Genomic DNA, 11705 nt, shown 5'->3' with positions numbered 1-11705 from the left:
GGGCTTTGTTTTTTTGAAAGTGAAGGCATGCACACAAAGAACATTGAAAAGCTGTTAGATGGCTAAGACTGGGCTCTGCAGAAGTCATCCAGCTGAGCAGGGAGCTGCCTAAGCCTGCCAGTGAGCTATTGCAACGCTACTGATAACAGCCTCTCTTAAGAGACCCTTTGGATCTAAAGGTTCTCAGCTGAAGTTCTGGCTCAGCAAGAAGATTTTACAATCAAATGTCAGTGGGAGGCTTGCTGACACAAGATGAACTCCTGAATAACAAATTCTTTATTACTCTGTTATGGTCTCATAGAAAAAGGAAGCAATAAATGGGTAAAGCTGAAGAGTTGTGCAGTTTGTTTGGGAATTTCCTTCAAGAAAATCTAAACTTGACTAAATATTGACATCCAAACAGATTTATCCAATTAATAAATATTGACAGATTTGACCAAAGACCTAAATTTTACTTACCCACGAATTATTACTGAAACAAACCTGTTTGAGTACATGACTGCATATGCCTGCCATTGTGAATGCTCAGCTCAAGTCCACAGAGCCATGCTGCAGATGGAAATTTCTGCTTTCTACATTTCAGTCAGGCAAAGTTCTTGAGCAGCTCTAATAGGATTGGAAGGCGGCGTTCACATTAGACATGTTTAATTTACTCTGATGCTTTTAATGCATTGTTTTGACATTCCTTCAGAGTAATTACAATACCTCCAGAATTATAAAATACAAGTAAATCAAATCTGCATGAATTTGGAGAAGTGGCAAACACAGAAAGCATCAGAAATCAGGCTGCTGTGGGTAAAGTTGCACTGCGGTGCGACCATCGCTTTCGTCCTCAGCAAGCCACCTAAAGGAAGAACATAAAACCTGTCAGAGATACAGCACATGGAACACTTAGACAAAAGGTGAGACACTGCTGCTGCACCTTTGGATTTCCAGGAGAGTTTTTATGTTGGTTTATAGAGAAGCAGTAAGAAACCTGAAGAAAACAGTGATGTATTTTTGTCAGGCTTTTTTTGAGTGTCGATGCATGGTGAAGCATGACAGATTGATTACTCCATTCTCAGTCTGGAAAGCAGTATCATAGAATCATAGAATCAGGCAGGCTGGAAGAGAGCTCCAAGATCATCCAGACCAACCTAGCACCCAGCCCTAGCCAATCAACTACACCATGGCACTAAGTGCCCCAGACAGGCTTTTCTTGAACACCTCCAGGGACAGCAACTCCACCACCTCCCTGGGCAGCCCATTCCAATGCCAATCACTCTCTCTGCCAACAACTTCCTCCTAACATCCATCCTATATCTGCCCTGGCACAACTTTAACCTGTGTCCCCTTGTTCTGTTGCTGTTTGCCTGGAAGAAACCAACCCCACCTGGCTACAGCCTCCCTTCAGGTAGTTGTAGCCAGCAATGAGCTCTGCCCTGAGCCTCCTCTGCTGCAGGCTGCACACCCCCAGCTCCCTCAGCCTCTCCTCACAGGGCTGTGCTCCAGGCCCCTCACCAGGGCCATGGTCTAGTTGATTGGACAGGGCTGGGTGCTATGTTGGACTGGATGATCTTGGAGGTCTCTTCCAACCTGCTTGATTCTGCGATTCCAGTTTAAAACTGCTGCTATCTGACGTGATTGCTAAGGAGCTAGTATGGGAGGTGTTCAGAGCAGTAGCCTAACTCACATCTGAAGTTGCTCAATGAACAGCTGAGAGATATGGGTGAAGCTAAACAGTTCCAGGCTGAAACACATCCAGGTTTTGGCAGATAAAAGCACTCATGGAAGTCCCAGAGTCAAGGAAAGGTGTCACATGTAAGCTAGACAACAGGCATTTAAACGTGTGAGGAAAGGATTGCCACCTCCTTACAGGTTTCTCGGTGCTGAATAACTTTTAGAGCCAGCATTTGTATCTGGGGAATCTTATGGATTTTAACATTGCTTTTGTGCAAGGAAATAAATGCATTACTTTTTCTCCAGATTTGTATCTAGGCTGCCATATTCTGCCATTCTCCCACATCCCATATTTCCCATTCCCTCCCATGCCTAAGTGTACTCTCCTGATGTCTCAGCTACCTATGTGCCAATGCTTGCCTAATGGCTCACCAGACAGCTTCTACCCCCGGAGAACAGCTTACTAATACCTTCTCTTGGCAAAGGCATTACATTGTGTCTCTGCCTTCCACAGTCACCCAGTTTTAATAGCTTGGAAAAATACTGTGTCTTCTTCTCAATATTCCAAGGGGACACAGTCTCAAGTTGTGCCAGGGCAGGTCTAGGCTGGATGTTAGGTGGAAGTTCTTGCCAGAGAGAGTGACTGGCATTGGAATGGGCTGCCCAGGGAGGTGGTGGGGTTGCTGTCCCTGGAGGTGTTGAAGAAAAGCCTGAATGGGGCACTTAATGCCATGGTCTAGTTGACTGGCCAGGGCTGGGTGCTAGGTTGAACTGGATGAGTTTGGAGGGCTCTTCCAACCTGCTTGATTCTATGACTCTATGAAATTGGCCAAAAGGTTCCAAAGCTATTGGTCATGGACTGGTAGGAAGACAGCAAGGTTAAGAAATTCTTAAGTTTAGGAAAACAGAAGAGAAACAAGAGACTACCTACTAATGGAGACTAAAATGACTATTACTAGTTCTTGTTGGAAAGAAAACAACACCTGCAGAGTGATGATGAACTGCTGTACTGACCTGTTACAGCTGAAGCAATACTGTGAATTCCTCGATGTGTCTGTGATTTCTACTTTCTCCAGGAACCAGCCACTTGCTGTAGAAGCAAAAAAAGAACACATTTAATATAACCAAAACACAAATAAGGCATAAAACAGCTTGCTGATTTCATTTCCAAACCCTGTGTGATTCAGCACTTGCAAATGTAGTCAGTATCAATAATAAAACTGAAGTGTAGCTGATTCCTGTTACTACCAACTTCTCCTGACTTTACAGAGAAGGTCTTTGATGCTTTTGACAGGAAATATAAAGGAAGATTTTTATTACAACTTAACTCATTTTTTCCATATAGAACAGAACAGGCAGTAAGACAAATGGAACAGAGAGCATGGTAATATTGAATACATGCTTGAAATGCCCTCTTACCCTTTCCAGTACTCTGAAATACCCCCCCAGAGTACACCCCTGGTGGGCTTTGATCTTTAGTGCCCACCAAAACAATAAAACCAGATAAGCTTCATCAGAAGATGTAATTTCTTTAACAACAACCCAAGCCCTTAAACAACAGAAACTCTACTGCTCCTGATTAATATATTAATATAATAGGAACTGAGTGCTGCATCTGAATGCTTCTCATATTAATTTTTCTCTAGCAGCTGTGAGTCAGAAGAGCATCTCCATTTAGGTCAACACTCATCGCTGCTTTAGCTTTAAGGATGTATTTAATATTCTGCTATAAGTCTCCTATTTTTCTGTGTGAAAAATACCTTCTTGCACTAGGAAATTTTGTTTCATAGAACATTAAAATGATTTTTAAAAGGAAATGTTATCCTGGCTACCCAATGCCTGCGCTGACATCTTCAGTTGAGTTTGCCCATGCTAATACTTAATGCAAACATTTGAAAGCTAATTAGGATCCCACTGCTAGTAGCTGAAAGTCTTTTTGGTATTCTTTGCACAGCCAAGAGATAAAATACTACATCCTAACAAATTATCTTGGTTTTCAAATATTTGGACAAAGTATTAATTAGGTTAAACCCCATTAAAAACATATATATATATTTATTTGTAAGCTGGCTAAAAATGTAACACAGAAATACTTGCAAATTGGAGCAATGTAGATAAAACCTAAAGTGCTTCTCACTTGCAATGGATATCTTCAAACAATTAGCAAGGCCATAAAAGCATCTCTTTAGGATCATAGAATCAGTCAGGGTTGGAAGGGACCACAAGGATCATCAGCTCCAACCCTCCTGCCATGGGCAGGGACACCCTACCCTAGAGCAGGCTGCCCACAGCCTCAGCCAGCCTGGCCTTAAACACCTCCAGCCATGGGGCCTCAACCACCTCCCTGAGCAACCCAGTCCAGCCTCTCACCACTCTCAGGCTGAACAGCTTCCTCCTCACATCCAGCATGAACCTACCCATCTCCAGCTTTGCTCCATTCGCCCCAGTCCTGTCATTCCCTCAGAGCCTCAAAAGTCCCTCCCCAGCTTTCTTGGAGGCCCCTTCAAGGCCACAAGAAGGTCACCTGGGAGCCTCCTCTTCTCCAAACTGAGCAGCCCCAACTCTTTCAGTCTGTCCTCACAGCAGAGCTGCTGCACCCCTCTGAGCATCCCTGTCACCCTTCTCTGGACACTCTCCAGCACATCCACATCCCTCTTGTAATGGGGGCTCCAGGACTGGATGCAGTACTCCAGCTGGGGTCTCACCAGACCAGAGCAGAGGGGTTTCACCTTTTCCCTATTTCATCTTTGATTCACAAGAGTTATTTATTGATATTGTGAAGTACTTTTTGGAACTTCTTTAATGAAATCCTGTGAAAGCTTTAATATATCATAGACTCTACTTGGAATTCTATGACCTTTCATGAAAGCTCTGTAATTCAGAGCCAAGGTTATCAGCAATAAAAATGTAGAGTGTCTCACATTTCCGCGCCACTTTGCAAAGGAACACAAAAGTGTGTTTGCTCTTTTGAAATGTTTAAAGCCCAATGCTTTATCTTTTATTAACAGAACTCCAACAGACCTCACTGAGGCCTCCAGGTATGGAGAAGCCTGGACATGGCTAGGAAAGATTAGCAAACAGATGAAGTATTTCAGAGAGGTGTTATGTTTGAGGATGCTTGGGAGGATTACAGCAGAGGTGACAAAAGACACTTGGAGATAATTTCAGGGTGGAATTTAGAGGAAGGTAGTCTTGGATGTTAAAATGAATCAACAGACACCAGCTGTGCTAGGAAGACAGTATTAGCAGCTATGTGATGTTGAGCAGGACACAGACAGGAGAGATAATCACGTTGTTGATAGTTTGGGACTCAGGAAATAGAAGTTCAGCCTATGCTTCCTCTGCAGAGTCCTGTGCAATTCTCTGAGTGCTAAAAGTCTGCCAGCACAAAGTCCCCTTCCCACATCAGCTCCGTGTTGAATTGTGTGCCTGTACAGCAGCTGACACAAAGAAGATGGAAGTCAGCAGGAGGATTTTATTTACCAGAGGCATTTCAAGAGGCCTGATGGTTTTGCTGTTTGAGTTTTCAAAAGCATAACATGTACAACATGACTGGGTAGTTAGCACAAAATCTGTTCAACTTTTGCCTCCTGTTATTTGCAGAATGAAACTTGGTTAATTCTGGATATGACAAATCTTTACTGCCTCATAGTGGTTTATGCACTTAGATAAATCAGGTTTTATTAAACCTGATTATGAGAGTGGTGAGAGGCTGGAATGGGTTGCCCAGGGAGGTGGTTGATGCTCCATGGCTGGAGGTGTTTAAGGCCAGGCTGGCTGAGGCTGTGTGCAGCTTGCTCTAAGGTAGGGTGTCCCTGGGCATGGCAAGGGGGTTGGAACTGGCTGCTCCTTGTGGTCCCTTCCAACCCTGACTGATTCTATGAAACCCAGACCTATTTCTTTCAGACAGATTAAGTAAAATTCACCTGACTAAAATATCTCAGTGCAACCAAACCTTTTTGACTCTACGTTGCAAAATCCCTTTATATATTTATGTATCTCTAGGGGGTTTCAGCACTACTCAGTGTAAGCTTGAAATGCTATATGCCCTAATCTCTCAACTTACTGTTTTTTGTTTGTTGGTTTGTTTTTAATTCAGGTTTTAAAGCTTAGATATAATACATAGTTTCCATCATTATGTGTGAGCATGGACTGTAGAATCAGAGAATTACAGAATGGTCAGGAGTGGAAGTGACCTCCAAAGGTCATCTAGTCCAACTCTCTCTGCAACAAGCAGGGATATCCTCAACTGGATTAGGTTGCCCAGAGCCTTGTTGAGCCTTGAATAGGTGAATATGACCTGTAGCCATGTCCTAACTGAACATCAGAGCAAGACCTGTTGCACACTTGTGTTGTCCTTGTGGTTTAGCCTCCAGAAGAATAAAAGTCATATATGTGTCAGGGTTACAGTGTGCTTAGACCAGAGCCCTAAACCTGCCCTAATTGTCTCTTAGGTAGGGTTCAAATCAGAAAGTTTAGCCCTCAGTTTGAAAAGTCAGTCCTGCATTATTTCAGATATCTAATGGAAGTTTAGGCTGAGCAATACTCAAAGGCTAAAACTCTGTGAGGTTTATGCTGAGTAGCTCTCTAAGAGAAAATAAAAGAATTCAAGGTGAACTCAAGGGAAGTGCTATAGGGACAGAAGGAGTGTGAGCAAGAGCAGTCAAGCTGACCTCGTTTGTATACAGATTTGTATTAGCAAGCTGCAGCAGTAGCATGACTTCAGAAACCTTTCCAAATGTCAGGCAGATCTTTAAGCAGAAGATTTTCACAAGGCTGTTGAATGCATGCAGCATACTCACCAAATCCTTTCCCGTCGTGACCGATTTCGATTGAGCGGAGGCTGCCTAATTTCTTTGTCTTGACCTTGAATGTATCAACCTTTAATATTAAAAGACAATTAGTAAAAAATGAGATATTGTTGTCTGGAAACTCACACATTTCTTTGGCTCAGTTCTGAGACTAATTACAATCTATTAATACTAATTCAAGATAGATGGCTGGCTCCTGATGTTGCTTATTTTCTTTGTTGAGGATCTGTGGTGTAAGATCCTCTCCTACTAGGTCACAGATTAGATACCCAAGAGTCACTTTTCATCCTGCAGTTGGATAATCCCTAATTCATCTCTGATTTCCAACTATCAGGAAAAATATTTTTGCCCTCTTATGAATTCTCAGCTGATACAAACTTCTAAAGTGTTTTCAAGTATGTGTATAATACATTAAAGCTTTTATCTTTATTGCATCCAGTTCTGGAGCCCCCATTACAAGAAGGATGTGGAGATGCTGGAGCGTGTCCAGAGAAGGGCCACAAGGATGCTCAGAGGGTTGCAGCAGCTCTGCAGTGAGCACAGACTGAAAGAGTTGGGGCTGTTCAGGCTAGAGAAGAAGAGGCTCCCAGGTGACCTTCTTGTGGCCTCGAAGTGGCCTACAAAAAATATGGGGAGAGACTTTTAAGGCTCTGAGGGAGTGGCAGGATTAGGGGGAATGGAGGAAAGCTGGACATGGCTAGGCTCAGGCTGGACATGAGGAGGAAGTTGTTCAGCATGAGAGTGGTAAGAGTCTGGAATGGCTTTCCCAGGGAGGTGGTTGAAGCCCCATGGCTGGGGGTGTTTAAGGCCAGGCTGGCTGAGGCTGTGTGCAGCCTGCTCTAGGGAAGGGAGTCCCTGGCCATGGCAGGGGGTTTGGAACTGGCTGATCCTTGTGGTCCCTTCCAACCCTGACTGATTCTATGATTCTACTATGATTTTATGTTCTTGAAGCACCTGTACCTTTCTGTAGTATATATTTTCATTTAAAATACTCTCCTGTTTCATTTACAGATTTTGTTTCTTTTTTTTGTTCTATTTATATCCTTTTCCCATAAGATTTTAACACCACTGGCTACTCATTGACTGCTAGAGAGCTAACAGGATTTCTGTGCATCTACTCTTCCTCAAAGAGCAATGACCCCTCCTGCTTAGCACTATGCAAAGGGAAGTCTCACTCAAGACAATTTTTCTTGCTTCTTATGCCCATAGATTTATTAACCTCCTCAGTGTGAAAGACAATACAAAGGTAAAGGTCTTTTAGAAGATATCTGCTGACATCCTGGTTGAAGAAACTAGCACCACCTGCAAGTAAAGATATGTTTACTACTGCTGACAATAATGAGGCAGATCTCATAAGGAAGATAATTTAACTTGAGATTTAATTATTCAGTCGTTGCCTTTCCATGGAACTAATCCACAGGAGAAAGATATGGAAAATATATTTGTTTCTTGCTACCTGTCACAGGCTCACAGGAGGTTAGGGGCTGGAAGGGACCCAGGGAGATCATAGAGTCCAACCCCCTGCCAGAGCAGGACAATGCTATCTAGCACAGACCACAGAGGAACACATCCAGACAGGCCTTGAAAGTCTCCAGAGAAGCAGACCCCACAGCCTCTCTGGGCAGCCTGTGCCAGTGCTCTGTGACCCTCACAGTAAAGAAGTTCCCCCTCGTGTTGAGGCAGAACCTGTTTTGCTGCAACTTACACCCATTGCTCCTTGTCCTATCCCAGGCAGCAGTGAGCAGAGCCTGTCCCTCCACTCCTGGCAGCCTTCAGATACTTATAAACATTTATCAAATCCCCTCTCAGTCTTCTCTTCTCCAGACTAAAAAGTCCCAAGTCTCTCAGCCTCTCCTCATCAGCCATGCCCTCCTGTGCCCTCATCATCCCCATAGTCCTCCATTGGACCCTCTCCATTAGATCCCTGTCCCTTTTCAACTGGGGAGCCCAAAACTGAACACAGTATTCAAGATGTCATACAGGTGCTGAGCAAATGGAGCAAGCCCTTTGCCAGAGCAATATGTTAATTAGAATTATCAGAAGATTCTGTTAAGGTCTGAGGACATCATGCAGAGATTGAGCATTCTGATGCAAGTACCTGTCTCTGAACAGCCTGAAGCACGATCAGATTGATGCAAGTGGTTCCATTTTATCTGGTTATAGGTTCAAACATCCACTGAGGCTCACAGCAAAGTAAAATGATGGGCTGTAAGAGTTTGGTGTATTCTCAAGCACCACAGTCAAAGTCTGTGCAACAGGAAGGGTTCTTGCAGGTGTATGCACACACACAGGCAATGCATGCCTTGTGTTTCAGAGCAAGGAAATGAGATGAGTAGATGCAACATGAAGATGTATTTGAGACTAAGAGATAGAAGAACAAGAGCTACAACACAAGCAAAATGTCCCTTGGTTACTGTGGTGAAAACACAGAGGTAAGTGAGACTGTCTCTTATCTAGTGATGTGAAAAAGCAGGATAAATGCCTTGACTTCCATAAAGATCTTGCATAAACTTAAAGCTTGCTTTCTCAGTCCAGAAATGGACACAGCCTATACAATCTGGGTACTCACCTTTCCTCGTTCAAAGGGGTCATGATGCTCCAGTGACTGAGAGAGTTGAAATACCTCAGATTTGTCCTCATTCCCAAACAAAATAATATGCACATTGGCATCAGTGCCTGATCCCCTTTTGTCACCTGTGTATACTTTAATAGTATACTCTGTCAGGTTTCCTGCTTGACCTCCTTCTCTAAGTAAGTTGTTATCAGGATCATTCTTTTGTTTGTCTCCTCTAATGACAAAAGACACTGAGATTTCTTTCTGTATTTCTGGATTGTTTGCCTCCACAGAAAATGCTCTGAAAAACAAAATCACATGTTTGTGATAAGTAAACTCTATTAAAACATAGAATCATAGAATCAGTTGGAAGAGACCTCCAAGATCATCCAGGCCAACCTAGCACCCAGCCCTGGCCAATCAACCAGACCATGGCTTTGCTTCAACATCTCCAGGCACAGTGACTCCACCACCTCCCTGGGCAGCCCATTCCAATGCCAATCACTCTCTCTGACAACAACTTCTTCCTAACATCCAGCCTAGACCTCCCCTCACACAACTTGTGACTGTGTCCCCTCATTCTGTTGCTGCTTGCCTTGCAGAAGAGCCCAACCCCACCTGGCTACAGCCTCCTTTCAGGTAGTTGTAGACAGCAATGAGCTCTGCCCTGAGCCTCCTCTGCTGCAGGCTGCACACCCCCAGCTCCCTCAGCCTCTCCTCACAGGGCTCTGCTCCAGGCCCCTCCCCAGCTTTGTTGCCCTCCTGTGGACACCTTCCAGCACCTCAACATCTCTCTTGAATTGAGGAGCCCAGAACTGGACACAGCACTCAAGGTGTGGCCTGAGCAGTCCAAACAAACCTCTGGATTCACGTGGGGCTGTTAAAGAGGGACTTATTTAACACCATCCACTGACGGAACTACCCTGTGACTATCACGTTAATTTAATGCCCACTCCATGTTTTCAGCTGTTCTACTATAAAGTGACTAAAAACTGACTAGTTTTACATAATTTACTTACTCATTCACTTCAAACACATAGATAGGATGTTCCTTCAGAGCTTCTTTCACATGCAGTTTTTTAATGTCCAGCTTGCAGTCTACAAGGGATGAAATAAAGAGCGCTGAAAAACTACGTGCTCCATTTCACAGCATTAGGAAGAGGAGGTTGCAGATATAATGGTGCCATTCCTTCTATATTAAAACATCATTTGTTAGTTCATTTATGAATGCCACCAATTAGCTCAGAAAGCCTGGAATCACTATAACATTCCTCATTTTGTTTCTATTGGAAACCTCAATTCCAAACTTTAGGAGTTACATCTTTGTATTAGTGAAGCAAAGGAGTGTTGTCCTCTGTCCTCTGGCAGGCATGCAGAAAGGATACAGCATTACTCAGGCAAGCACAATTGAGGAGGAGGAACAGAAATACTTATGTGGTGCTTCCTCCTCAGTGTCTGGTTGACAAGGGGGTAGGAGCTCCATTCCATAATGGGTCTTGTTAGATGGCTGGTATGAAGAAATCCAGCAACTAGCTGTGTAGTTGCACTGCTAGAGAAAGATTGCTCTCTGGCTTACATGTCCATTCAGATGCCCTGTTGGGGGCTTCAGATATTTGCTGTCTGTAACACTGGCCTGAATCTCTTGCCACCAGTTAATCATTTTCCCTTCTCTGTTATTCATCCCTTCAGACCTGTTCAGCAAACTACATCCCAGTGTCTTCTACTTCTGTCCAAGTCACTTCAATTACACAGATCTAAGTTTATATGCTCAGACTTCTGATGAGGAATGCAGGACTTTGTGTTGCACTCATGACCTGCCCAGACATTGCATGGAGGAAATCAGAAGCTTCAGGAAAGGATCTTGAAGCATCTAATCTTGAAATCCTGCTCAGATACTGGAAGAAGCATAAGCACATAAGAGCAACACTCTGGTGGGCTGACCAGTCCTGCAGGTCACATCTGTCTTTCTATACTTGAGAGCATTTGTGCCCGGGGACTTTTGATTTGGTCTTGATGCAAACTACTCTCAGTCCAAACAAGTCTGGATACAGTATGAGCAACCTTACTCATCTGAAGTGTTTTATCATCTAGCTCCTTTAGAAGAAATCATAGAATCAACCAGTTTGGAAGAGACCTCCAAGATCATCCAGTCCAAACTAGCACCCAGCCCTGGCCAATCAACTAGACCATGGCACTAAGTGCCTCAGCCAGGCTTGGCTTCAACACCTCCAGGCACGGCCACTCCACCACCTCCCTGGGCAGCCCATTCCAATGCCAATCACTCTCTCTGCCAGGAACTTCCTCCTAACATCCAGCCTAGATCTCCTCTGGCACAGCTTGAGGCTGTGTCCCCTTGTTCTGTTGCTGGCTGCCTGGGAGAAGAGCCCAACCCCACCTGGCTACAGCCTCCCTTCAGGTAGCTGCAGACAGCAATGAGCTCTGCCCTGAGCCTCCTCTGCTGCAGGCTGCACACCCCCAGCTCCCTCAGCCTCTCCTCACAGGGCTCTGCTCCAGGCCCCTCCCCAGCTTTGTCGCCCTCCTGTGGACACCTTCCAGTACCTCAACATCTCTCTTGCATTGAGGAGCCCAGAACTGGACACAGCACTCAAGGGGTGGCCTGACCAGTGCTGAGTACAGGGGCAGAAGAACCTCCCTTGTCCTGCTGCCCACACTGCTCCTGA

At 44.4% G+C, this 11705-nt stretch overlaps 1 protein-coding gene across 1 annotated transcript in view; it reads right to left on the bottom strand.

The window, feature by feature from the left end:
• Nucleotides 1-253: 253 nt before the first annotated feature.
• RP1 (RP1 axonemal microtubule associated) overlaps nucleotides 254-11705 on the bottom strand; it is a 141814-nt gene continuing 130362 nt past the window's right edge. The window contains exons 41-45 of the mRNA XM_064170616.1: nucleotides 10044-10122; nucleotides 9040-9325; nucleotides 6462-6540; nucleotides 2674-2749; nucleotides 254-844 (exon numbers count right to left, since the gene is read on the bottom strand). Coding sequence (XP_064026686.1) covers nucleotides 775-844; nucleotides 2674-2749; nucleotides 6462-6540; nucleotides 9040-9325; nucleotides 10044-10122 — 590 coding nt within the window. The 3' untranslated portion in view covers nucleotides 254-774. The remainder of the gene's footprint in view (nucleotides 845-2673; nucleotides 2750-6461; nucleotides 6541-9039; nucleotides 9326-10043; nucleotides 10123-11705) is intronic.

Source organism: Pogoniulus pusillus, chromosome 34 (genome assembly GCF_015220805.1).
Source record: "Pogoniulus pusillus isolate bPogPus1 chromosome 34, bPogPus1.pri, whole genome shotgun sequence".
NCBI lineage: Eukaryota > Metazoa > Chordata > Aves > Piciformes > Lybiidae > Pogoniulus > Pogoniulus pusillus.
Note: the sequence above shows the minus strand (reverse complement) of the source record. Positions and strands in the feature narration are given on the sequence as shown.